Below are 24,604 nucleotides of genomic sequence, written 5' to 3' on the forward strand. Positions count from 1 at the left end.
GCGCAACCAATCACGAGCCAAAGATTTCGCAGAGACGTGACGTACAACATTGATGTGGATCGCTGGCCAGCAAATGCATTCTGCGCATGTACTGTTTGAACATTTTAGTACTTTTATATTGTTATAATTATTAAATGTGTTATATAAACTAAAAATGTACTATAAGAAAAATTATTGTGTAATTAAAAAAGTAAACTAATATAGTTAAAACTATAAATAATTCTACATTTATTATAAATAAATTAAAAGTTCTTTTTACAAATTTCATAATTATTGCCATAACTTTATAACTATTGATATCCAGCATTATTTTAAAATTTATGCTAAATTTCAAATAAAAAATAATTCGTAAGTTCACCAATTAATTTTAAATTTGTATACTTTAACAAAAATATAAAAGTAATTAAGGTTAATAATATTAAATTTAACTTAAAGTTTGACTAATGCAAATATGTAAACACTTATATCATTGTCAGTGTCACTTGTCAATAAGTATCATGTGCGTATCACATTGTTTTGGTTACGAACGAGATATTGTTGTATAGGTTTAATTTAAAAGTAAAGTTTTATACATTTTAAACATGAAGTTTAATTATAAGGTTTGTCATATACCATTGTTTCCTTTATTATCAGGGAGTTTAACATTTTTTATAGATCAAAGAGATTGAGTAATATCGGTTTTATAATAAACCAGCGTGTTAATTTTAATAAAACTGTTAACAAACAATTCTTTTAATTCCAGTTTCAAAATTTACTCGGAACCGTGTATAGAAAGGGTGATGTACTTTTTACCAACGATGGGAATTGTGTGATCAGTCCAGTTGGCAATAGAATCACTATTTATAACTTGAAACAGTAAGAAAATTTTATTCAATGTAATCTGCTATAAATAAAATTCTACATTTTTAATATTTTTGGCGCAAATATTTCAGAAATAAAAGCAACACATTATCAGTGGAAAGTCATTACAATTATACAGCGCTTGATGTATCTCCTAACGGATCAGTTCTCTTGGCTGTTAATGAGAGTAAGTAAATTCAAATTTAGAATCATTTACATGAATAGGTAAGGCATATACATGCACTTATTAAATTATCAATTATATTTAATATAAAAAGGTCAGACCACAATTAAGCTACTACCACAAAGCTGGTCTGCTGAGAAGAGCTTGCCAGAAAGTCACAAAATTTCTACCAGTTAACATTAAACCTGCCTACTACCTCTTAACTTAAATCTAGAGTTCTTTACCTACATGACTTACATGATAAGTTACTTAGATCATTAGAGAACTTGAAATTGGTTATACCTGCTCATTCTACTATATATATGGAAAAATCTTTAACTATTGGTGATGTCAGGTTATGGAATGAGTTAGCAGAACCAATAAGATGTGCTAAATTGCTGTCAGCATTTAAAAATGGTAAAAGAGCAATTCCTTGGTCTCCAGAAAAGAATATTGTGTAGAATTTATTATTTATTGTCATAAGTGTTTTACCATTTCCACATAAATGTGTATAAATGAGTATATGTATATGTGTATGTGTATTCATGTATATACATGTTTTTATGTATGTGTGTGTGTGTATAGTATTTGTATGTACACCCTAAACTGCCATCACCTTCATATCTCTCATTTCCACCCAAAGGTTGTCTGGTAGAGATCACCTTGTGTGATAAGACTGCTTCCTTTTTTTATATTTTAGTTATTATCTATGGTGTGTGTGTACAAAAAAAGTGTAAATAAATAAATTTAACAATGTTTAAATAGTATCAATCATACTACCATATTTGGTTTAAGTAATGAAAGTCAATTTAAAGTTTGCATATAAAATCTAATTCATTTAGTGCGAGATTACCTTCAGGATAATTTCGTTATTTGTTTTTCGTTATTCGTTATATTCATCTATAGGATGATTGTTAACAGAAGTAAGATTTGTAAAGAGGTGAATGTATAGTACATTTTTCAGTTATAATACAACTTAGAAACGAATTGTTCCACTACTATATGTATTATTAAAATGACAAAAATAACCCGTGGGAGTTTCTCATGGGTTCTTCTACCAGGAAGAGTTTGGAAAGGATAAAGCTTTAATTTAAAGAATACCATTATCCAGGAGCTGGATCTGATTCTGGTATCTCTAACGTTTTCATGACAGACACAAGAGATACAAATATATGGTCCAAAGTGGATAGTAATTGTAATAAAGGAATATATTCAGATATAGAGTAGTGATATACAGATGACAGATTTGCCCATAGTATTGTTTGCCATTTATATGATCTTACATTTTCTTTTTATACCATTACTATTAAAAGTAGTTTATCTTGGCAATAATGAATTTAACATGCATGAGAGCCATTTAGTTTTTTTATTTTATTTAGTTTTTTACATTTAGATAAGTACATCATGCAGAGAACAAAGTGAAATTTATGAAATAATAAAACTATCCTGTATAAAAAATAAATGTATAAAAATACAACCAATCACAATCCTTGCTTTATAACCTATCACATGAGTCATCTGTGCGGGTCAACTGATGATGTGTGTGACAGAGAAAGATATATGTAAATATGAATGCTTCTAGTTTTGTATTGTGCAGTTGTTGGTGTTGCTTTAGATATAAGCCAGCATAATTATGACCAGTGCTGTGTACAACAGGCGAACAAATTGAATGTTAACCCTTTCATTACTTGCACCGGAGTTAGACGGCATTCACTGGACATGCTGTGTGTACCAGGATGCATCCATTTGCTGTTTCTTATATTACATTGTTATTGATTTCTCTAAGAGTAAAATCATGTTATTGAATGCGCCTTTACTCAATAACAATTCAATAGTATAGTGTGTATTTAAAAACTAAATTTAAAATTTAAAATATATATAAGTATTACGACAGTAATAATCTACTAAGGTTGACTGATAGACATTTTGCTTTCAATTTATAAATCAGTAGGAATAAATCGAAGTAGAATTTGCTTTGTTTGCAGTGCAAATGGCAAAACACAGGAATCTAAATATGAATGTAAAAATTGTAATGAAATATATGTGTAGATTCCTGTTTTAGGATATATCACAGCAAAATAAATTACTAAGAACTATCCTAACTTGTAATTTTAATTAAAATATCAGTAAAACCCGAACATCAGCTTTCCGCCATGTCAAGTGCACAGTTCGCTATGCGCTGCCAGGTTCAGTAGCGTCACTTTGGCAGAACATACTGCGGTAAGGAAAGGGTTAAGTTATATTATGTATAACTATAGGCATTCCTATTTGAAATAAATATTAATAAATAAATAAAATAGGAGATTATCTTAAATTAAGTGGTATAATTAGCTTCTTAATTTTTTTATTGTGTAAATTCCAGAGGGAGAAGCGCAAATGATCAGTCTCGTTACATGTGCTGTTATACACAAGTACAAGTTCAAACAACAAGTGAACGCAGTCAAGTTTAGTCCGGACGGGAAGTATTTTGCCGCTTGCTGTGATGATACTGGTGAGAATTAATTTATTCTTAGATTGGGCTGGAAGGTTCTCTAGTGGCGACCACGTGTCGGTAGATATTGCATATTGGACTCGGGAAAAAGTTGGATGCAGGTAACCCAGTGGTCAATGTGGTGATATTTGGTGGAGATCTATGTCTTTCAGTTGATGGCTATTTGCTGATATGGTGATAAAATTTAATTCAGAGTCTAGGTAATAAGATATACTGTTATATAAACCAGTGTTGATAAAGATGGTTTGTAGCGGGCGTCAATTCGAAAATAAAATCGACATGAGTTGAACACTGATCGCTATAAAAAAAAATATAATATGTTACATAGAGAGCATAGAAATTTTAAGATTGATCAAGATACACTGATATAGACAGAGATTGCATACTAAGTTTTATATATACATAAACCCAAAATGTTGGCTAATAATAAATAGAAAGCACTTTTAAAAATTCCGGAATGGAAAAATACGAGTGTTTGAGTGTTTAATTTCGAAAATGAAGCGGTGTTTCAATTAACTTTATTAAAAAATAATATTTTCTTTTGTTCCAATAATTCATAGGGGATAAAAAATTTTTTTACCATTTTCGTTGCAAATATACAGTTACATTTTTCTCACTATAATAACTTTCCGATTGTCATAACTTCAATAAAAAAAATAGCCGAAATGTTCGAGCTATTCTCAAGATTTTACTTCAGTTTCGTCGTTTCAGCCCATAGACGCCCGCTGCAAGGCATACAATATATTTATGGGGGGATATAACCTAAACGCCACGCTTGGCAAGTGGTTTGGCAAGTGTTGTATACAGAGGTATACAGAGAAGGCTGCCCATCCTCCTGAAACTTGTTTGCAGTGAGCAGTGACAATCCTATATAATTAATGTACAAAGTGTCAATTATATAACATTGTATGTAGACTCGAACCTGCGACCTGACAATCTAAAATCTAAGTCCCATTTCCTTCATCTTATATTTGACTATTTATTTTTGTTTACATGTATAATCAGTGTTATATATATTTAATAAATATAGTATTATTAAATTCATTTATTATTTAAAAATAAGTTTTATATTTCAGTGTTCATAATGACAGCACCATGTACTTTTACTGGAGAATTCCGTTCGTTTATAATGAAGAGAGTGTTTAAAAAGGCATATGATGACGTCACATGCTTAGACTGGTCTACATGTTCCAAGCTACTGGCTGTCGGCTCCAAGGACACGACAACGAAAATCTACACAGTTGATTATTTGGACAACTTAAACATGTACTCATTGAGTGGACATACTGATAAAATGGTGGGGGTGTTCTTTGAAAAGAAGAGCTTGGACCTCATAACGGTCAGTAGGAACGGACAGGTCTGTTTGTGGGAATCGAGCATAGATGCTGATGATTTGGTGACGTCAGCTGTGCAAATATCGCATAAGAAGAGAAGAAAATTGCAGAAGGAAGAAGACAGTGAGGATGATATAGACGAGAAAGACGTTATTGAGAAAGATAAGGAATATGTAAGTAAATTTTTATTTTGTCAATAATTTAGATAGGAACTTATCTATATTAAAATTTAATAAATCTATACAAATAAATAAAATTGCAGTGTCTATTTGTAATATTAAAGAACCGCTTTTTACTGCATATGAATGTATATATCAGAGTTTGACAACCTTTTTTGTGCCGTTATCCATCTAAAACTTTCTAAAGTTTTTTTGTATGTATAAAGTTCAGAATTTTTAAATAAAAGTAAAAAGGTTGAAAACTTGTCGAATCTAGTTAGGAAACACTGATATATGTATGTATATATATATAAATTACATTTTTTTTTTAATTTTTGACTGTCTGTCTGTGACGGGAGTTATATTGGCAGGTAGCTGATGTAATAAAGAGAAACTTAGGCTACTTTTATTCTAGAAAAAATCTTGCAGAAAAATTTTTTTGTTAAATTCCATGCAGACAAAGCTGCTAGCACAACCAGTCTATATTAAAAATTATATATTAATGCTTTATTTTGAACCCTTGATCCATGTAAGTACTACCATAAAATTTATAGATGGGTGCTATCTTATCAGCAAATATGTAGCTTACTTTATTTTATATATATATTATTTTCTGACATCTTAAATATAAAGCTTACTGGCTAACTGATGTTTTAGGTATATAAAGATTGGTAGATCATTAGTTAGTTCTTTTTGTAACTGCTTCCCTTTTTTAAAAAAAAATGTATTATATTAATGTAATTTCGGATATGATGTATGGCAGTTAGAGTTAAAATAAGATCTTGCAGGCCTGCTTAAAGACCTAAACTGCCTCTATTCACCCTAATCCACCCAAGAGGCGTCAAAAAGATGATAATCACCGATACCATCTTGGGGTTTCTACAATTCAAGCAATACATAGACTTCCATAACACTGAAAGCGCTGTTCCCATTGTATCAAAATCACCTGTGATGTCACATCATATACACGCGTGTGTTGCCAAGCCAAGCACAACACAACATACAAACTGAGGCATATAGAGGGTGGTCCAAGGTTGGATCATATATCCTATAAATTGCCAAGTGGTCCTCGCTGCCCACCAAAGCCAGACTCATATTTACTACACTACACTACCTTGGTTTACTGGTCCTGGTGGTGGTTGGACTGGTACTTTCCGATGATTACCGTTGTGGAATTTGGAACATGTCTTTATTTTTATTTATGAATAGTTCACGGATCCTTTCGTTCAGTGATCTCATTTCTGACGGACCTGTAAAAGCCTCCAGGGTTAACAGTATTATATTCCACTGATACAATAGTGCTGGGGCAGTTGTATTGGTATTCAGGTACAGCTAGGTATGTTGGCTGTCTCTCTTAATAACCTTAAAATTGAAATTTAATTATTCTAGCACAGCGATGGAGAAGAAAAGATTGTAAAAGAGAGTATTGTTAGCGAAGAGAAAAAATTGACATATAAGAAACTTGGAAGACATTACATTGGAGATGCAATCAGGAATGCGGATCGTACTGTTAAGTTGTCAGCGGCTCAGTACCATAAAGACACTAAAATGTTAATAACAGGTAATTATATTGGTCTAATAACAGGTAATTATATTATCTATATCAGGGGTGACCAAACTGTGGTTCTTTAAACTATTATTTTTGGCTCCGAATTATTGTCGAATTATTTCAATGTTTAAATTTATATTACCTATGTCAGATCCCGGGAAATCAAAACAAATTATTAGTGTGAACAATTATTATTATTCCACCATAAAATTAGTGAAATCCAAATACTGATAATAATTAAAAAACCGGCATCTAAAGCAGAGTTCCCCAAACTTTTTTGTGTTGTAGACCCCTTGCCATGTTTTTCCGTGTTGGGTAGACCCCCTACTTACCTGATATTGATTTCCTGTAAATTTCTAACTGTAATAAAGTTTAGTGTATGTTCAAAATGTATTGCGACCACAAAGCAAATACCAACATCCTACAACTTACACAATTTTATATACATATATAAATTTTTTTTTACTTCATAGGTACTTTTATAAATAATGTAAATGTTTTGATATTATAAGATAGTATGATGTAAGTTAATAGTTACTATCAGTGTATGTGTTAAGATCCACTATCGTGGATCCCCATTTTCATTTCATGGACCCCCAAATTTTTTTTCGTTGACGTAGACCCCTTGCAGGTTGATAGACCCCTAGGGGTCGATGTAGACCACTTTGGGAATCACTGATCTAAAGAATTATTAGGAGTGCTCTCATATGTGTGCCATTGTATCTAACTTGAATACACATATTTTGTAGTTTTGTTTAAATAATTTCAATAAACATAGTTTTTGTGAAAAAAACATACTTTTACATTTTAAATATGTATTTAATTGCTACTGGCAAATAACGCCACGCCCCACAGTGGGTCAATTTGAACGTTAGGTGGGGTAATTCGAAAATGGACTCGACATGTGTTTAATGCTTTTGCTTTAATATAAAAATTATGTATGTTACATAGGGTGAGGAGGGATGGTACAAACAAGTTTGGGAAACACTGCTCTTGATTGGTAACTTTATACAGGTTGACTAGAAATAGGTGTAAAAGATTTATTTAAAAGGATAAGTTTTGTTTTGTTATTTATTTATGTATATCAATGTATATATAAATAGTCAAAACGCCTCGACTTTTGGTAAAACATTTTTATCTAATATATCCTCGTCAATTTATTTATTATCAGGTTTTACGAATGGCGTGTTCTTCTTACACGAGATGCCGGATATGAACCTTGTTCATACACTGAATATTTCGGAGCACCGTATCAGTAGTGTAGCAGTATCACCACAAGGTGATTGGATTGCCTTCGGTTGTCCACATATTGGACAACTTCTAGTTTGGGAATGGCAGAGTAAGTTAAAATTTTATATTAGGGGGACCGGAAACTAATGTCGTCTCTGTCGACATATTTCACAGAAAAAGCGATTGATTATTACCGCTCTGATATTAAAAATTTGTATACTAGCAAAAGGTTGTTGAAAACGAAAGTAAATATATTATTCATTAGAAATAAATTCTTGTTGAAAATGCAGTCGTCCGAATTTAACTTTAGAAAGCGACATTACTTCTCGGTCACCCTTATAATGTATATTTTTTTGTAATTTAAAAATATATGTATACATATAAAGTACTTTACACACATACATGTATTTAACTATAAATAATTTAAAGACAACATCATTATTTCAGTTGTGTAATGTCCACAGCTGGACATAAACCTTCCCTATAGATTTCAGTTAGATCTGTAGGAAGATGTCTGCTTGCATTATGTTTTTTTACTTTATTTTACCCTAATCTAAAGCAACCACTTATAGAAAAAAATGGTGTATTTTATACAAAGAATAAAAATAATTATCAAAAAAAGCAAATGATACTTGTTGTAACAGCTCCTAATAGATACCGGACTGTTTGTATTTCGTGCGACAGAGATAACGCTCTACGGAGCCGAAATTAGCCGATTGTCTCTTTCTAATGGTCGATGTGCAAAAATTATCGTTGGGTACTGTACATTTTCATATGTATAATAAACATAAAATATGTATTACATATATAACAATTAGTGACAAATGTATGTAAATATCATCTTTATCTAATTCACTGTTCGCTCGCTTCATCCTCGTTCATACATAAATGAGTGGATTAATGTGATTAATGAAGGCGAGGAACAATTATCAATCATAATTTACACTATTATATAGAGTACAGTTTATAATAACCAGATTACTTTAAGGTTTATTTAAACTTTATTATGCAGATACATAATTATATTAACTTTGCAATGATCTTCGAACACAACTTGTAATTCATCACCATATTTGTGAATGTTACCATTATGCTTTTCTAGAACCTTTTTTAATTTTTTTTTAACCCAAACTTTTCTAACTCTAGGTGAACAGTACGTGATGAAGCAACAAGGACATTCTTTAGACATGACTTGCCTGGCATATTCGCCTGACGGCTTATATATAGTTACTGGTGGGTACGATGGTAAAGTGAAGGTATGGAACACCACAACCGGATTCTGCTTTGTCACCTTCCATGAGCACAAATCAACGGTAACCGGTATTGTGTTCAGTGCGAACAAGAAGTTCTTCGTGTCATCATCTCTTGATGGAACTGTCAGATGCTATGATCTTACGAGGTAATTTAATTTTCACCATATTGTTATCTGATAGTAACCTAATGCACCTTGTATAGGCTTCTCCCAGATATCCAACACGTCTGGTCCACCTGGTGACAGCTTCCATGCCGCGTCTATAAAGATTTTGTACTGTTAAAAGTTATTAGCTCTATGCCCTGTAATAGACAAAAAAATGTTTCAGAGTGGTCACTTTATTTTTTAATTTAATATATTAATAAACAAAAATCTGTTATCTTTTATTGTTTACTCTGTGGTACACTTTTAATATTGCTGTCTATTGACGTCAAATGTTTGACATTCGGTAACAGATATTTTAATTTACTCTTTGGTTTGTAAAAAAAGTAAAATGCTGGTAGTACTAATTCACTTTAGTTGTAACTAAGTTTTAAAAAATAGATTATTATTTTTTATATAATGTTATTATCTACATTGGAACACTAAAAAACAGTTTATAGCCCCAATATATAAAGTTACATATTTTAAAATATGCTACAAACTGGCCTCATTGAAATACGAATTTTAAGTTCTAAACTAGTGGGTCCATAAAAAAAATTCTGTTCCTTAATTAAAATCAATGTTAACGAGAGAATTATTAGATGAAATATTTCATTAATTATGACGTCATTAAAAGAAACAATATTAAAATATACGTGAAAGTGAATATAACACAAAATGCAATTAAATACCTATTCAAAAAGGCATTAAACATTGTTTTATTTTTTAATATTGTCATTGAGCCCAGGTCATTGTTTTGACATCTCATTCTGTCAAAAACATATATTTTTAATCTATTGAATTCGTCTAGATTTAAAAAAAAAACTCTTATTCTTTATTTAAAATTAGATGTAGATTCGGGTAAAAATGGGATTGTCACATTGGCATTAATCAATTTTAAACTTTGAATAATGGACATGAAATACATTTTTCAGGTACCGAAACTTTCGGACGCTGACTTCTCCTAGCCTGGTGCAATTCGGCTGCGTGGCTTTGGACTCCAGTAGCGAGCTTTGCGCCGCGGGGGGGCAAGATGTTTTCGAAATATTTATATGGTCGATTAAATTTGGAAAGCTTTTAGATGTGAGTATACCTTGACAAATGGCAGCTAGAGCTTTAAGGTTTTGGAGTATCACCACGTATCCACAAGGTGGAGAGATAATCTTGGTAACGTCATCGGAAGTCGGCTTCCAACCGGTTCTGTTGGATATCGGTGTAGACGAGTGGACCTCCAGAGGTTGAAATGAATATAGAAAAAATAATTTGTCCATCATCAGGGGATATAGCCATCATGGCGATGATGTCGATTCTTGTCCCTTCTATCGAAAGATACTGGCTATATCCTGATGATAGACAATCATGATTTTTTATAATTATTGATATTTTTATTATCTACGTCTACACAAATAAATAAAATTGAAGTGTCTGTTTGTAATATTAAAATAACCACATTTTACAGTACCTGGCGATGAATATTGCACATCGACCTTTGGAAAGAGACATCGGCTAATGGCATGCTCTGTCGCATGACTGACAAAACGTCACATAAGTATGGGACAGAGATAATGCTCTACGAAGTCGAAATTAGCCGATTGTTTCTTTCCAAAGGTCGATGTGCAATATTAATTGCCGGGTACTGTAGTAGTAGTTCCTTTGTCATCTAAATTGATTATATTGTAGGCCTTTATTATTTATATTGTGGGCCTTTATTATTTATATTGTGGGCCGTTATTACTTATATTGTAGGCCTTTATTATTTATATTGCGGACCTTTCTCTTGGGTTTATATTAATTATAACAACTCAACAGGTACTAGGAGGTCATGAAGCACCAGTAGCATGCCTCGCATTCAGCCCCACCTTGTCCAGCTCGCGTTTGGCTTCAGCCAGTTGGGACAAGACGCTGCGAATTTGGAACTGTATAGAGACCAGTTCAGACTGTGAAATAGTTCAGCTGAATTCCGATGCTCTTCAGGTGGCTTTCAGACCTGATGGAGAAGAGGTAAAAGTTTATTTTTTTTGTTTTAGGGAGATAACTTGTTTTGCAAAATTCAAAGTAAAGATTAATTGCACTATGTTTAGATTGCTGTGTTCACTACGGACTATTTTTTTTAGACTTGAGTTATTGCTTTGCTAAATTCGACTTTAACTTCAATAACATTATATCCAGATTGCTGTATCTACTTTGGACAGAAATATTTATTGTAACATTAATGACTTTGTGTTTTAATGAATTCGACTTTAAAATCTATTGAATTATGCTGTGACAACTTATGACGGAATGTTTTTTTATAAATGACGTCTCCTTGTTTCGCTAAATTAGACTTTAAGATCAAACACACTATGTCTAGATTGCGGTGTCGACTTTGGATGGAAACATTTCATTTTTCAACGCTACTACCTGCGACCAAAGTGGAAGTATCGAGGGACGAAACGACCTGGGCTCTGGTAGGTCTGACACCGACCTTGTCACCGCTGCAAAGTTGCTCAAAACAAAGTAAGTTGACATGATTTGTGGTAATTATTGTAAACAATATAATTTTTATTTCCCTAAGAGATTAATTTTGTAATCAATAAATACTGAACGACGCAGCTGACGAACGTCATTATATATTTACAGTGCGTGAACTGTCAAACATGCAAAGTTCATAGTGAACTGTCAAACGCGCAAAGTTCAAACTGAACTGTCAAATGCACGAAGTTCATAGTGAACCCACAAACGCGCAAAATTCATACTGAATTGTCAAATGCACGAAGTTCATAATGAACTGTCATACGCGTAAAGTTCGCACTGAACTGTTAAATGCACGAAATTCATAGTGAACTGTCAAACGCGCGATGTTCGCACTGAACTGTCAAATGTACGACGTTCATAGTTAACTGTCAAACGTGCAGAGTTCATATCGAACTGTCAAAAGTGCAGTTCATAGTAAACTGTCAATTGCACGATGTTTATAGTGAACTACGCGCAAAGTACTATATAATATATTATTTGTGTTGATTTTTTATATTGAAGGTTTTGATTGATTATGAATAATTTTTAATCGATTTTATTTTAATATCTTTAAATAACATTCATAAGAATTGTTTTATTACTATGAAGTGTATGTTATTGATTAAATTGTTGTATATTTGTATCACATTATAATGCTTGAACTCTTTGTTTACATTAGTCCCTGGTTTTATGACATATTTTATGTAAGACTAGCTGTGGCCGCGACTTCGGCCGCGTGTAATTAAATAAAAAAAATATTTAGTTGGTCTAGTGTAATGTTTAAGAATTTTTCTAAAAAAAAGGTCCTTATTACATCAGCTACCAGCCAGCATAAATCCTGTTAAAATAGGTGCAGCCATTTAATTGATTAGTCTGAACAAACAGACAGACAAAATTTAAAAAAAACGTTGTTTTGGTATATATACCGTATATTATTATTTATTAAAGTTTATAAATATTTTGCAGAGCCTTTACAACGATATGTTATTCGGCTGACGGAGGCTGTATACTAGGAGGTGGTAACTCGAAGCACGTGTGCCTATACAGCGTGAAGGATGCGGTGCTGATAAAGAAGTTCGTGATCACCCAGAACCGATCACTCGATGCCATCAGTGTGAGTTCATGACAAATAACTTGGGATGGGTCACCTTATTACATATTCACCACGTTGGATCGGACGGAAAACCCCATTAAACATACAATATCCGGCGATAAATATTGCAAATTAACCTTTGGAAAGAGACAATCGGCTAATTTCGGCTTTGTAAAGCGTTATCTCTGTCGCACGACTACCAAAACGTCACATAAGTGATAACGCCATACAATAGTGTGGGACAGAGATAGCGCTCTATGAAGCTGAAATTAGCCGATTGTCTCTTTCCAATCAAAACAAGTAATCTTTGGGGGAGGCCTGTCTCATATATATTTAAATATTTTTATATGTATATACGTACATAGTAAACTGATGTTCTGTGATGTAGTATGATGGCTTATTATGTATGTGTGTATATATATATATATTTGTATACATACATCCACCCATACATATATATCTGAAATTAACTATACATTTCTTGACAGCTCGACTAGTTAGTCGCTGAGTTCAGTGTTACAATGTTAAAAATGTAAATAGATACAATACTCCTACACTACTACACTATACGACAACATACCAATTTTGTAAAAATACAAATATAAATAAAGAAACAAAAAGTAACAAAATAGGCATACTTTAATATAAATATCTCTATATTTATTTCTTTGATGATACTTATAGGATGTGGTGAATCGACGGATGCTTACGGAGTTCGGGAATATGGCGCTGGTGGAAGAGAGGACTGAGCTGGAGGGCAGTGACGTCAGGATCCGTCTGCCAGGAGTTCAGGCTGGTGATATGGCGGAAAGGAACGTCAAACCCGAGGTACTATTAATTAAAAGATAACTCCTCCATAAGACTCTCCATAAAACAGAAGGAGAGAGAGGACAATGAAATTTCTTTAATTTTCTTTACCGTTGCAGGTTCGCGTCCATTGTATTAGGTTTTCTCCTACGGGAGAGAGTTTCGCCGTCGCGGCGACAGAGGGACTCCTCGTGTACAGTCAGAACGCTGGTATCGACGGCACATTTAGGTAACTCTTTTACTCTTTTTTATTTCTTCTCTTTTCTACAGATTAAAAATTTATTATAAATTATAATGTGGTGCTTTTATTATGTCTAAAAAAAGTCTATAATTACTAATAATAATTTAGTTTTATATTTTTTTTAAAAACTTAGTGTGACAATATTAAACCGATACCATAGATGGAGATATTTTGTGAGAAAAAAAAATATTTTTTTTACCACTCATAGCTTTCTCCAGTCGCAGAAGGATATCATGAGTTACATTGATATATACATATAAATAAAATAGGCGTGTCTGTTTGTGATATTAAAATAATCGCGTTTTACTGCATGCATATAAATATGTATACGGTATATATACAATGTATTTTTTTTTAATTTTTGTCTGTCTTTTTGCTTCGGATAATCTCTACAATGCTTGGATCGATTTTGACGGGACTTATACTGGCAGGTAGCTGATGAAATAGTTACTCGGGCTATCTTTATTTTAGTAAAATTTTTAACGAAAAAAAAGTGAATAAAGTCAATATTATTTCTTGTTAATTCCTCTTGAAGTCGCAGGCACAGCCAGTGTTAGATAAATGAAAATATAACCTTCATATCCTGTTCATGTCACTTAAATCTTAAATATTTAATGGATTCAGGCGTTACCTTGCGGAAGTCCATCCTAAGCAAGAAAAGGACCAATATTTAGCTACTTCTGCATATGCAGTGGTAGTAGTGCAATAAAATACACCGCCCGCCAGCCCGCTGATAAATGTGTATGCGGCAAACAATGCGAATCACACAACCGCCACCGCCAAATTACTCAACACGTGTTTCACCCCTCCACGGGGCATCCTCAGGAGTTATGTTACACCGATTAGTGCCAAACACAGTTTCTGTATCAGCGGGCTGGCGGGCGGTGCATTTTATTGCACGACTACCACTGCATGTGCGGAAGTGGCTAAATATTGCTCCTTTTCTTACTTAAATCTTGCCTTTTATCCGTCATCTTTTTATGATGTTACCGTAAATGCTATAGTATCTCATAAAACTAGATAAAGATGTGTGTATATATGAACAGGATGATTGGTTATAGGTGTAAATTTTTTGAAGGGATATATATGTATAAATTATTGGTATCAATTAATATATGATACACCATATCCAAAAATCAATGAATACAGACGCCATAAGAAGTTTGATAATAATATAGTAAGAAAATATTTTAAAAATCGACTTACTGAATATTAAAATTAATTACTGTTATATATATCATAGTGATCTCTTTATACAGGTTGCCCGGAAATATGTGAAAAACTTTTAAAATATTACACATATAATTAAATTACCTTGTAAGTAAGAAAAGGACCAATATTTAGCCACTTCCGCACATGCAGTGCACGCTCATTAAATAAATAAATAATTACCTTGTATATGTATGTATGTGATATAACAATACTCGATACATTGGCAATCATGAAGTGTCTTCGGGAATTAAATTGGTATTAATTTTTCAGACCGTACCGACTAGAGACCGGCTCAACGCCTCTTGCTGTAAAGAAGCTTCTAGAAGATGGCGAGTGGGGCAACGCCCTGGTGGGAGCGCTTCAGCTCAATGAGCATAAAGTTATACAGGAGTGCGTCGAAGCCGTACCTTGTTCTGATAGTGCGTTTTTATTTTTGATTTACAAAATTTATTTAAGAAAAGGACCAATATTTAGCCACTTCCGCACATGCAGTGGTAGTTGTGCAACAAAGTGCACCGCCCGCCAGCCCGCTGATAAATGCGCATGCGGCAAACAATGCGAATCACACAACCGCCACCACCAAATCACTCAACACGTGTACAACTTAGTGCCAAACACAGAGTGAGTTAATTGACTGAGTGCGCATTTATCAGCGGGCTGGCGGGCGGTGCACTTTGTTGCACGACTACCACTGCATGTGCGGAAGTAGCTAAATATTGGTCCTTTTCTTACTTAGGATGGACTTCCGCGAGGTAACGCCTGATTCCATTAAATATTTACAATATTTATGTTTATATTCTTAATATTCTATAAGGGTAATGTTAAGGCTAAGAAATTATGGAAACAGCTTCTTAATACCGAACTTCAAGGAGTTATAGAATTTGTATCAAATCTGATACAAATATATAAATTATTCAATGTAAACTGTTTTATTATACAGGATGATTAGTTATAGGTAAAGTTTGCCTTAAACTTGCATTTTGATCAATATAAATTTTGTATTTCTGATGTATTTCTTTTGAATGGTATGTTCCATTATACAGGGTGAGTTATAAGTGCTTTCAAAGGTTGAATGTAAATGTCATTTGTTGTCAATTATTGTATGTTAAATCCCATCTAAAATACAATGGTTGTGTTTACAGTGGGACGTCCTTTTATACATGGTGTCTGGTTATCGGTGTAAACTTTAAAGAGGTGAAGAAAAATAATATATAACTTAATGATATGTTAAACCTTTTCTTGAAAATGTATCTGTAGATATACATCAGAATTAAAAAAAATAGTGGCCTCAATTTTGAACGCAAAGTAATCATTTGTATGTGAATGTTTAGGTAATTTCTTAATTTTCGAACGCTTGTTCAGTTTTTTTCTGTTGGCAACCTTCAAAAGTCAAGTGGTATGAATATTAATGTAATATTTAAAAAAAATCTGCCAAGTTAAGGGTTAAGAAAAAATATTTTCAAAAATCGCATTACAACGTATTAAAATTAATTAGTGTTTAATATCTGTCCTTGCAGACTTTGTACAGCTAGAAGATGATCATCTGTCTCATTGTAATATAAAAACTAAATTAATGTAACATACTTCAGAGTGATTCAATATAGGTGTAAAAGTTGTAAAGTTTTTTTGCTGACGAGTGTGATATACATTCATCTCTTTAAAGATTTCATTCCTTTATTCAATCATCCTGTATACGTATAGGGCATACCATATATAAATTATTAGCAAATGAGCTATACATACACCATTTAAAAGCTTTTACATGTATTTCCAAGCACCATGTATAATACTACTACTCCGCTAGCTCAGTGACCCAAAGTGGGTCTTGGCCTCCGAAGCGAGAGACTTCCACTTTCCTCTATCTTGCGCCATTGTCTGCCATTGGCTGACATTCAATTCGCGCAAGTCTGCCTCAACGCGATCGATCCAGCGATACCTGGGTCTACCCACTGGTCTTCGACCCCTCGATTTTTCCAGGTACGCTACCTTCACGCTCCGATCCGATCCCATTCGCTCCAAGTGACCAAGCCAGCGGATTCGTTGAGCTTTATATTCGCCTATTGATGATATTTGGCTGTGCTACTATAGTCTCAATTTCGGCATTCTTTCGGAGCCTCCAAGATCCGTCTTGATTTCTCGTATAATATGTTTTCTTAATTACCATACAATTTTATAAAGCGTGTCATCTATGTGTACAATAATCTTAGCGTATTCGCAGTTGAACTAACGGTGAGGGCTTTGGAAGAGGAGTATGCGTACCGCCTGGCGAACTCCGTAGCCAGGCTCCTGGAAGACAGCAGACACCTGGAGCATCTCCTGCTGTGGGTGAGGGCGCTGGTGACGGACAAAACGAAGTTTCCGCCCAGTGTGCTACTTGCCTTAGAGAAAGTGTTAACAGTGAAATACTCCCAATTAAGTAAAATGTAAGTCAATTTTTTCATCATCTTTTTTCCCGTGTGGTGATCATGTGATGGTTAATTAGATGTAAGAAATATTAGAACAGATTGTTGATAAAATACTTTGAACTGTGTAATTTATTTAGTTTTACGCAAATGTGTCTCTGTAAGGCGTTCACCGCTGGGCAAAAGGCTTCCCACGTTGATTTCCAATATAACAGGTTAGCAAAGAGAATAGAGAAGGAGAATGTCGCAACACTGGTGAGTAAAGAATAGTGTTGCCAGACTTTTTTGGAGTTCTGAAAGATGGTAATAGGGAAAACTATAAAAATCAAATATATAAAGTGCGATAATTGGTAAGAAAATAAATAAGAATTACGAATAAATAAATTGTTAAATGATAATACGTGAAATTATACAATTCTAATGGGAAGGGATAGCAAGAATCAATGTATGTAAGGAAAGAAAGATATGGTGTAGGAAATTAGAGGAAAGAATGAAAGATAGAAGGACAAAAGATTGGAAAAGAAATAAAAATAAAAGATTATTATTATGTAAGTACATACCCTGTCCACCTATGATGGGGGTTAAACTGGAGCCTTAAAAGACAGGGTCATAAAAAATGAGGGTTTGGAAGCGACCAGCATCTAGTGTCTTGACCTTAAGATACATAACTATGGTCACCACTTCATACATTAGCAAGTTGAAGTGGCAGCGACAGACAGCGCTTAGAACATGTATTACCTTCATCCAGAAGAGGGACTTGGAAGACTATATGCAGTGTCATCTGCTCCTGACCGCTCAAACTGGTCTTATTGGAATTCTTTGATGAAGGCTGATATCCATCAATGGGTTATAAACTGTTCTAATTGTTTGGATATGGTGAAGAGGAATTGCATGAATATAGTAGGAAGAAAAGGAACAATATTTAGCCACTCTGCATATGTAGTGGTAGTCGTGCAACAAAGTGCACCGCTCGCTAGCCCGCTGACAAATGCGCATGTGGCAAACAATGCGAACTACACAACTGCCACCGTCAAATCTACAGGAATTATGTTACACCGATTAGTGCCAAACACAGAGTCAGACTCTAAGAAGTGGCTAAATATTGGTCCTTTTCTTACTTAGGATGGATTTCCGCAAGGTAACGCCGGAATCCATTAAAAATATAGTAGGAGTTCAATGTTTCATGTTTTTTTTTCCATTCCAAAGGCGTCCGAGCCTCTGTTTTAACAATCACATATAATATTTCCGAATTGTTTTTTGCTCACGTTTCTGCATTTCACAGTGTTTACTAAGCCTCTTAAAGCATTTCCTTACTTAAATCTCAGGTTTTTAAGTCATTGGTGTCTTGTCCAGTTTTTAAACATTACTGTTCGTGTGACCATTCCCTCATCCCTACTCTATATTGCCAACCTCCATTTCTGTTAGTTGAAAATACCCTATCACCCTAGGTGATTAATCACCGATCACCGTTATTACAATGAACTACTCAACAGAAATCGATGTTTCAGTAATTTTTCATGGTCATCATCTCAGGACTTCCACTTTTGGATATAGGCATCTCCATAGATTATTAATCTGGTTGGAAGCGCCCTTCATCCATCTCTGTGGCTGGTCGACACCTGAACCCCAAGGTCCCTGTGGCCAGCTGTTCAGCGAGATATATGATCTGTCACTATCTCTTCAATTTACAAATCCACTGGACTATGTCTCTCACTTTCGTTCCTGCACGGATTTCTTAGTTCCTAGTGCAATGTCTTATATAAAACCCCAGTGTAACCATCTCTCGTTTTAAATGTTGACGTATTGATTTTTTTGTGTAATTTTTTTAAATAGTAAATATAATCGATTTTTCTTTACGAATTATATCGCGATTTATTTTTATGGTCTCAACGTTTGTAGTGCTCTGAAATCTAATGAATGATACTAGATTATAATTCTCTGAAGTGAAATTATTCATTATTTAATAGTAAAAATGTATTATTAATATTCGTTATAAATATTACTCGGACATTATAAACGAAATAAAGTTCTTTGTAATTTTTATATCGACGAAGATTATCTGAACGGATCGTGTTTCTCGCGTTTTGCGTTACGCAACCAATCAGCTGAGTTTTCAATGTCTACATATAATCTGCTGACGAAATTCACGCGAAAAATTCTAATGAAATATATCTATTTGCGGATATCAAGTTATTCTATATACAGGCAACATTAGTATTATAATTTGATTTTAGAGAGATTTAGAGGCCTCTCGTACCCCTAATTAGTTGGGATCAGGGTCTTTACAAATAAGTTTTTCAGATTTTTCATCTTTATTCTTCACTCACTGTCATACTTCTCAATTTCTTTTATTCTTACCTTATTTCCATCACAATATCTTTCATTTTGTTCTTTCATTACTTCTTGCTTTCATCGCCTTTCTTCTATCATCTTATGACTCTTAGGTGGCTAGGTACATTTTTTTATTCTTTATTTTATTTTATTTATATATATATAATTAAATTTTATATATATAATTTAACTTCTAGTAATTTAAAGTATGTACAGGCAGATAGTAAACAATAATTAATTTTAATATGTAGTAATTCGAATTATGAAAATATTTATTTTTGGGTAGGTTGTATGTATGTAGGTTTTTACACGTATATCGTATTTAAACATTATGAATTTTAATACACAATTAAATTAAAAGTTGTGTATATAGTTGTATATATTAGAGGGACCGGAAAGTAATATCGTTCCTGTCGACATATTTTACAGAAAAACAAAGATTTTTACCGCTCCGGCTTTGCAAATTTGTATACTAGATGGCAAAAGGTTGTTGATAACGAAAGTAAATATTTTTGATTAGAAATAAAAACTTGTTAAAAATGTAGTCGCGCGAATTTAACTTAAGAAAGCGACATTACTTTCCGGTGTTCCTAATGTAAAAAAAATCTATGTGAATATGTGTGTAGATATCACAATTTGTACGAAAGCATTTTTTTACTAATATTCTATCAAGTGGTATATTTTATCTATTTATATATTATATATTTATATCCATTCATTCATTTTGCACGTTTTAATAAAGTAAAAAAAAGTATATATATATATATATAGTAAGTCGAATGAATATGAAATTGAACGTGACAAGGTTATACAGCGTTGGAAATCTCCGTTTAGTTACCGTGGCGTTACGTAAGGGAACATCGATCACCTGACAACGTCATCTGATAAGGTCAAGTGTGTGATAATTTGATAATGGTGATAAAACACCGACGGGACGATGTGTGTGGCCTATTTCTGGTTGAAAAAAAAAGATTTAAAACCTCTTGCTTGAAATAAAAAAATACATCTCAAACATACACTTCATTCTTTATAATTTCATTCAACTTTAGCACTGGTAGTCCAGTGGTAAGAAGCACTTGCGATCGAAGGTCGCGTGTTTGAATCTTATATAACTCGTGCTTTGTATGACGGGAAGCAGCATCCTCTTACTTATTCTAGGTTGATGTTGATGCTTTTAGCCCGGAGGCTTTTAAAGGTTCAACGGAAGGGTTCGTGAACTTAAGAATAAACAAAGCTGGACCTAGTCGAATTAAGACGTTCGCACGTAGTAAAGCGCTCTACCTGCGTAGAGCTGTGTAGTGTTGATGTGTGTATTCTTGGGTCGGCAGCATGGACCACAAGCGAGCTAAGGAGGGATCTGGATCCAACCTCGGTTCGCCCACGCTGTTCGCGGTTAGGGAACCAGCGACCACCCCCCTAGGCGTCCTCTGCGTGCCATAACGATACACTGCAATCATCAACTCTCCTGCCAAGCGTGACGTTTATACTTTATATTTAATGGAATCAGGCGTTATTTTGCGGAAGTCCATCCTAAATAAGAAAAGGACTAATATATAGCTACTTCCGCACATGCAGACGTAGTCGTGCAATAAAGTGTACCGTCCGCCAGCCCGCTGATAAATGCGCATGCGGCAACAATGCAAATTACACAACTACTACTGCTCAATCACTCAACACGTGTTTCACCCCTTCACGGGTAATTCTGGAGTAATGTTACACCGATTAGTGTCAAACACAGAGTCAAATCATTACATTTATTAGGTGCACTTTATTGCACGACTACTACTGCATGTGCGGAAGTAGCTATATATTGGTCCTTTTCTTACTTATTATACTATATCATGGGGTATACCCCCATGGATATCTTAGAGGAAGGCTTATGCCTTCTAGTTAGCTTGTGGAACCACACTTAAACATACACGGGTTCCAATGGAACCTTGGTTTGATAAAAGCCTATACTGCAATACGTAACTGAGTATGGTTTCTCATGAAATGCTCCAGAAATATTTTGCCTGTATTGACCAATAATAAAAATCAATTAATTCCACTCTATATATTTTTGTTCCTAGGATTATAGAGAATAGTGTTGCCAATGTGTTTTATACATTGGTTTAATTTACTTTAAATAATATAACTCTTTTGTCCATTCACTTGCATATCAAAATCAATACAAATAAATTGGGATTGTCTGTTTGAAATAATGAAATAAATGATTTTTACTACATGTATATGAATATACATATATATATTATAATAACATTGTTTTTAAATTTTTATCTGTATATCTGCCTGTTTATTCAAGCTAATCTCCGAATGGTTGGAACGATTTTGACGGGATTTATACTGGCTGGCAGCTGATGTAATAAGGAGTAACTTAGGTTACTTTTATTTTAGAAAAATTATTGAACGAAAAAATTTAATATTTTTTTTGTTAAATTCCACGCGAACAAAGTCGCTGGCATTGTTAGTTTGTAATATTTCGCAAGGCGCGATTCTCGCAAATCATATTGCCAACATTTAAATAAACGTTTAAAGTATGTATGTTATTATAAATATTAATAAATATAATACATTTTTTTATTTTATTTAAAATTATTCAAAATTTAATTAGTAAGGTGGCTGTACTTCTTAGTATTACTTTTAGGTAACCACCACCTGTTATAGTTAATACTGATCAGTGGTTGGATTTAGGATATTTTTTTTAAGATTAACAAAAAGGGAACTACCGTAGATTTATCGGGAATTACAAATATCTTTCAAAGAACTATGTTGCTCGCGGGCCGCAAGTTGGCAACCCCTGGAATAGATAATAAATCTTATAAATTTATAGGATCGATTTAAACGTGTATAATATTTTAATTTTTTTAATTTATATTTCAGATGCGACTTCAATAAGTATACGATTCGCTGTATCAAGTCCGTTGCAGAAATGGCGCCGAAACAGGAAGACGTGGACATGGAGTCGGACAACGAATCTAGTGGACGCGGCACTTTTTCTGACACAGATTAAAAAAATTAATAAAAATTAAAAAACAATATTGTATTCTTTTTTAAATTCTTTATTCAAAATACGATAGATTTCATCTCTTCATGTCAGCCGGTTTGAATGCTAAATGTCTCAGACCCAAGAGGATAGGAAAATAAAGTCAGCACACTGTATTTCTTTTGGTTGCAAATTTCATTCTTAATGTATGCTGTTCTATGAAGCCATTTATTGTGTATTAACTCTTAATACAAAATATTTCTTCGAACGTTTCAAATCTACCAATGGACGCTCTCTGAACATTATTCGTGGTTCTTTTGTAAAATCGTGAACATTGACCACACAAATGTTTCCTAACTCGATGTAGTATTAAACCTTCTTTTACTGCAACATGGCGTCTGAATCGACTCCAAATGCCGGTTAGGCATGAGGATCTGCGAGAAGTTAATGGCGTCGCTAATAAAGGAGGACTAAAAGAGACCAATATTCCTCGATCTTTGCAGGAATATTGCAGAAAAAGCAATCGGTAGAAATAAAAGTTAAAAATGACAATAAGTGTGAACGATAAAATAGCAAATAACGCAAAAAAGAAATGAAATGTACAAAACAAAATGATTAAAATAAAATAATGACATGTAAAACTGAGGAATGAGGTGAGGAACGAATGATATCGAATGAAAGAAGAAACGTGGAAAGAAAGATGAAGTACGAAAGATTATAAGAAGAATGCAAGAAGAGCGCGCAAATAAAAGTAACGTGAAAAAAATATATAAAATGAAATAAAACAACCCTGTCTGGAGCGAAATTTTTAAATGATAAATGAAATATTATTGTTTATGGTCCTGTGGTCTGTACCACATCCAAAGCAAGCGATTCTAAACTACATCTTTAAGGTGATTCGATATCATGTAGCCTTCTTTATTTCAGGCAGATATGTCCATAGACAGCTGACAGGTGAAGTACACACAATTTATTATTGCCCCATAAGCGTTCTTTTTACTGCAGGAACCAGCAGAAACAGAAAACGCACTTGGCTTCAGTGTAAGATCGATCAAAATAAATTGTCTCCTTGGCAATATAGACTTCAGATTTTTTATTCGGAAATCGGTGACACAAGTGTTTTGGAACGCAGAACATCAAACTTAGACGGTCGCTATTACCTTCTTAATATAATTACTACTTCTAACGAAAACTTTTTTTAGAAATACAAGTACATTATACAAACCAAACTTACAGTGCAGGACAAAGGTTTTTCTAAGTAAGAAAAGGACCAATATTTAGCCACTTCCGCACATGCAGTGGTAGTCGTGCAATGAAATGCGCCGCCCGCCAGCCCGCTGATTAATACGTATGCGGCAAACAATGCAAATCACACAACCGCCACCACCGAATTACTCAACACGTGTTTCATCCCTCCACGGGGCATCTTCAGGAGTTATGTTTGGTGTTTGGCTTAAATTTCCGATAAGACCGATTTGCGGCCTCTTCTATCTCCCTTAACAAGTTTGTCCATGTTGTATGTAGGCGTCCTTCGTTGTGCTTGGAAGAAGTATAATAAAGGTTAATACACTATAAAATAAATGAGTAATAAAATAAAAAAAAAACTTCGGAATGTTACAAAGTAATGTATTCGCTTAGAGCACGCCTCGCTCCCTCGTTATTTTAAATTACCGTACATTTGTAACAGAAATAACTGAAGAAAATCTGTGAGAAATCTTCTGTCTAATTATACCATAAGCAGCAAGATATATGTACATAGATATATAATTATTAAATCTGTATTTTTCAATTAGCCGGACATGAATAAAAATTGGCATATTATACACGAGAATTGTTATAGGTGTAAAATATTTAAAATGAGGTGAATAGCTCATTTATTGTGAA

At 33.6% G+C, this 24,604-nt stretch overlaps 1 protein-coding gene across 1 annotated transcript; it reads left to right on the forward strand.

The window, feature by feature from the left end:
* The first annotated feature begins 495 nt into the window (after positions 1–495).
* On the forward strand, positions 496–22,747 carry LOC137928664 (periodic tryptophan protein 2 homolog). The gene is made up of 17 exons (XM_068771583.1): positions 496–599; positions 743–855; positions 933–1,027; positions 3,366–3,494; positions 4,571–5,001; positions 6,376–6,547; positions 7,707–7,874; positions 8,912–9,164; positions 10,094–10,241; positions 10,968–11,159; positions 11,509–11,654; positions 12,618–12,765; positions 13,429–13,572; positions 13,671–13,780; positions 15,275–15,423; positions 17,223–17,427; positions 22,618–22,747. The coding sequence occupies exons 1-17, from the start codon at positions 582–584 to the stop codon at positions 22,745–22,747; spliced, it is 2,751 nt and encodes a 916-aa protein (XP_068627684.1). The 5' UTR covers positions 496–581.
* Positions 22,748–24,604: the final 1,857 nt, after the last annotated feature.

The sequence above is a fragment of the Battus philenor genome, unplaced genomic scaffold (assembly GCF_028537555.1).
Source record: "Battus philenor isolate CCGP_79_NKW_IND1 unplaced genomic scaffold, ilBatPhil1.0.hap1 SCAF_4, whole genome shotgun sequence".
NCBI lineage: Eukaryota > Metazoa > Arthropoda > Insecta > Lepidoptera > Papilionidae > Battus > Battus philenor.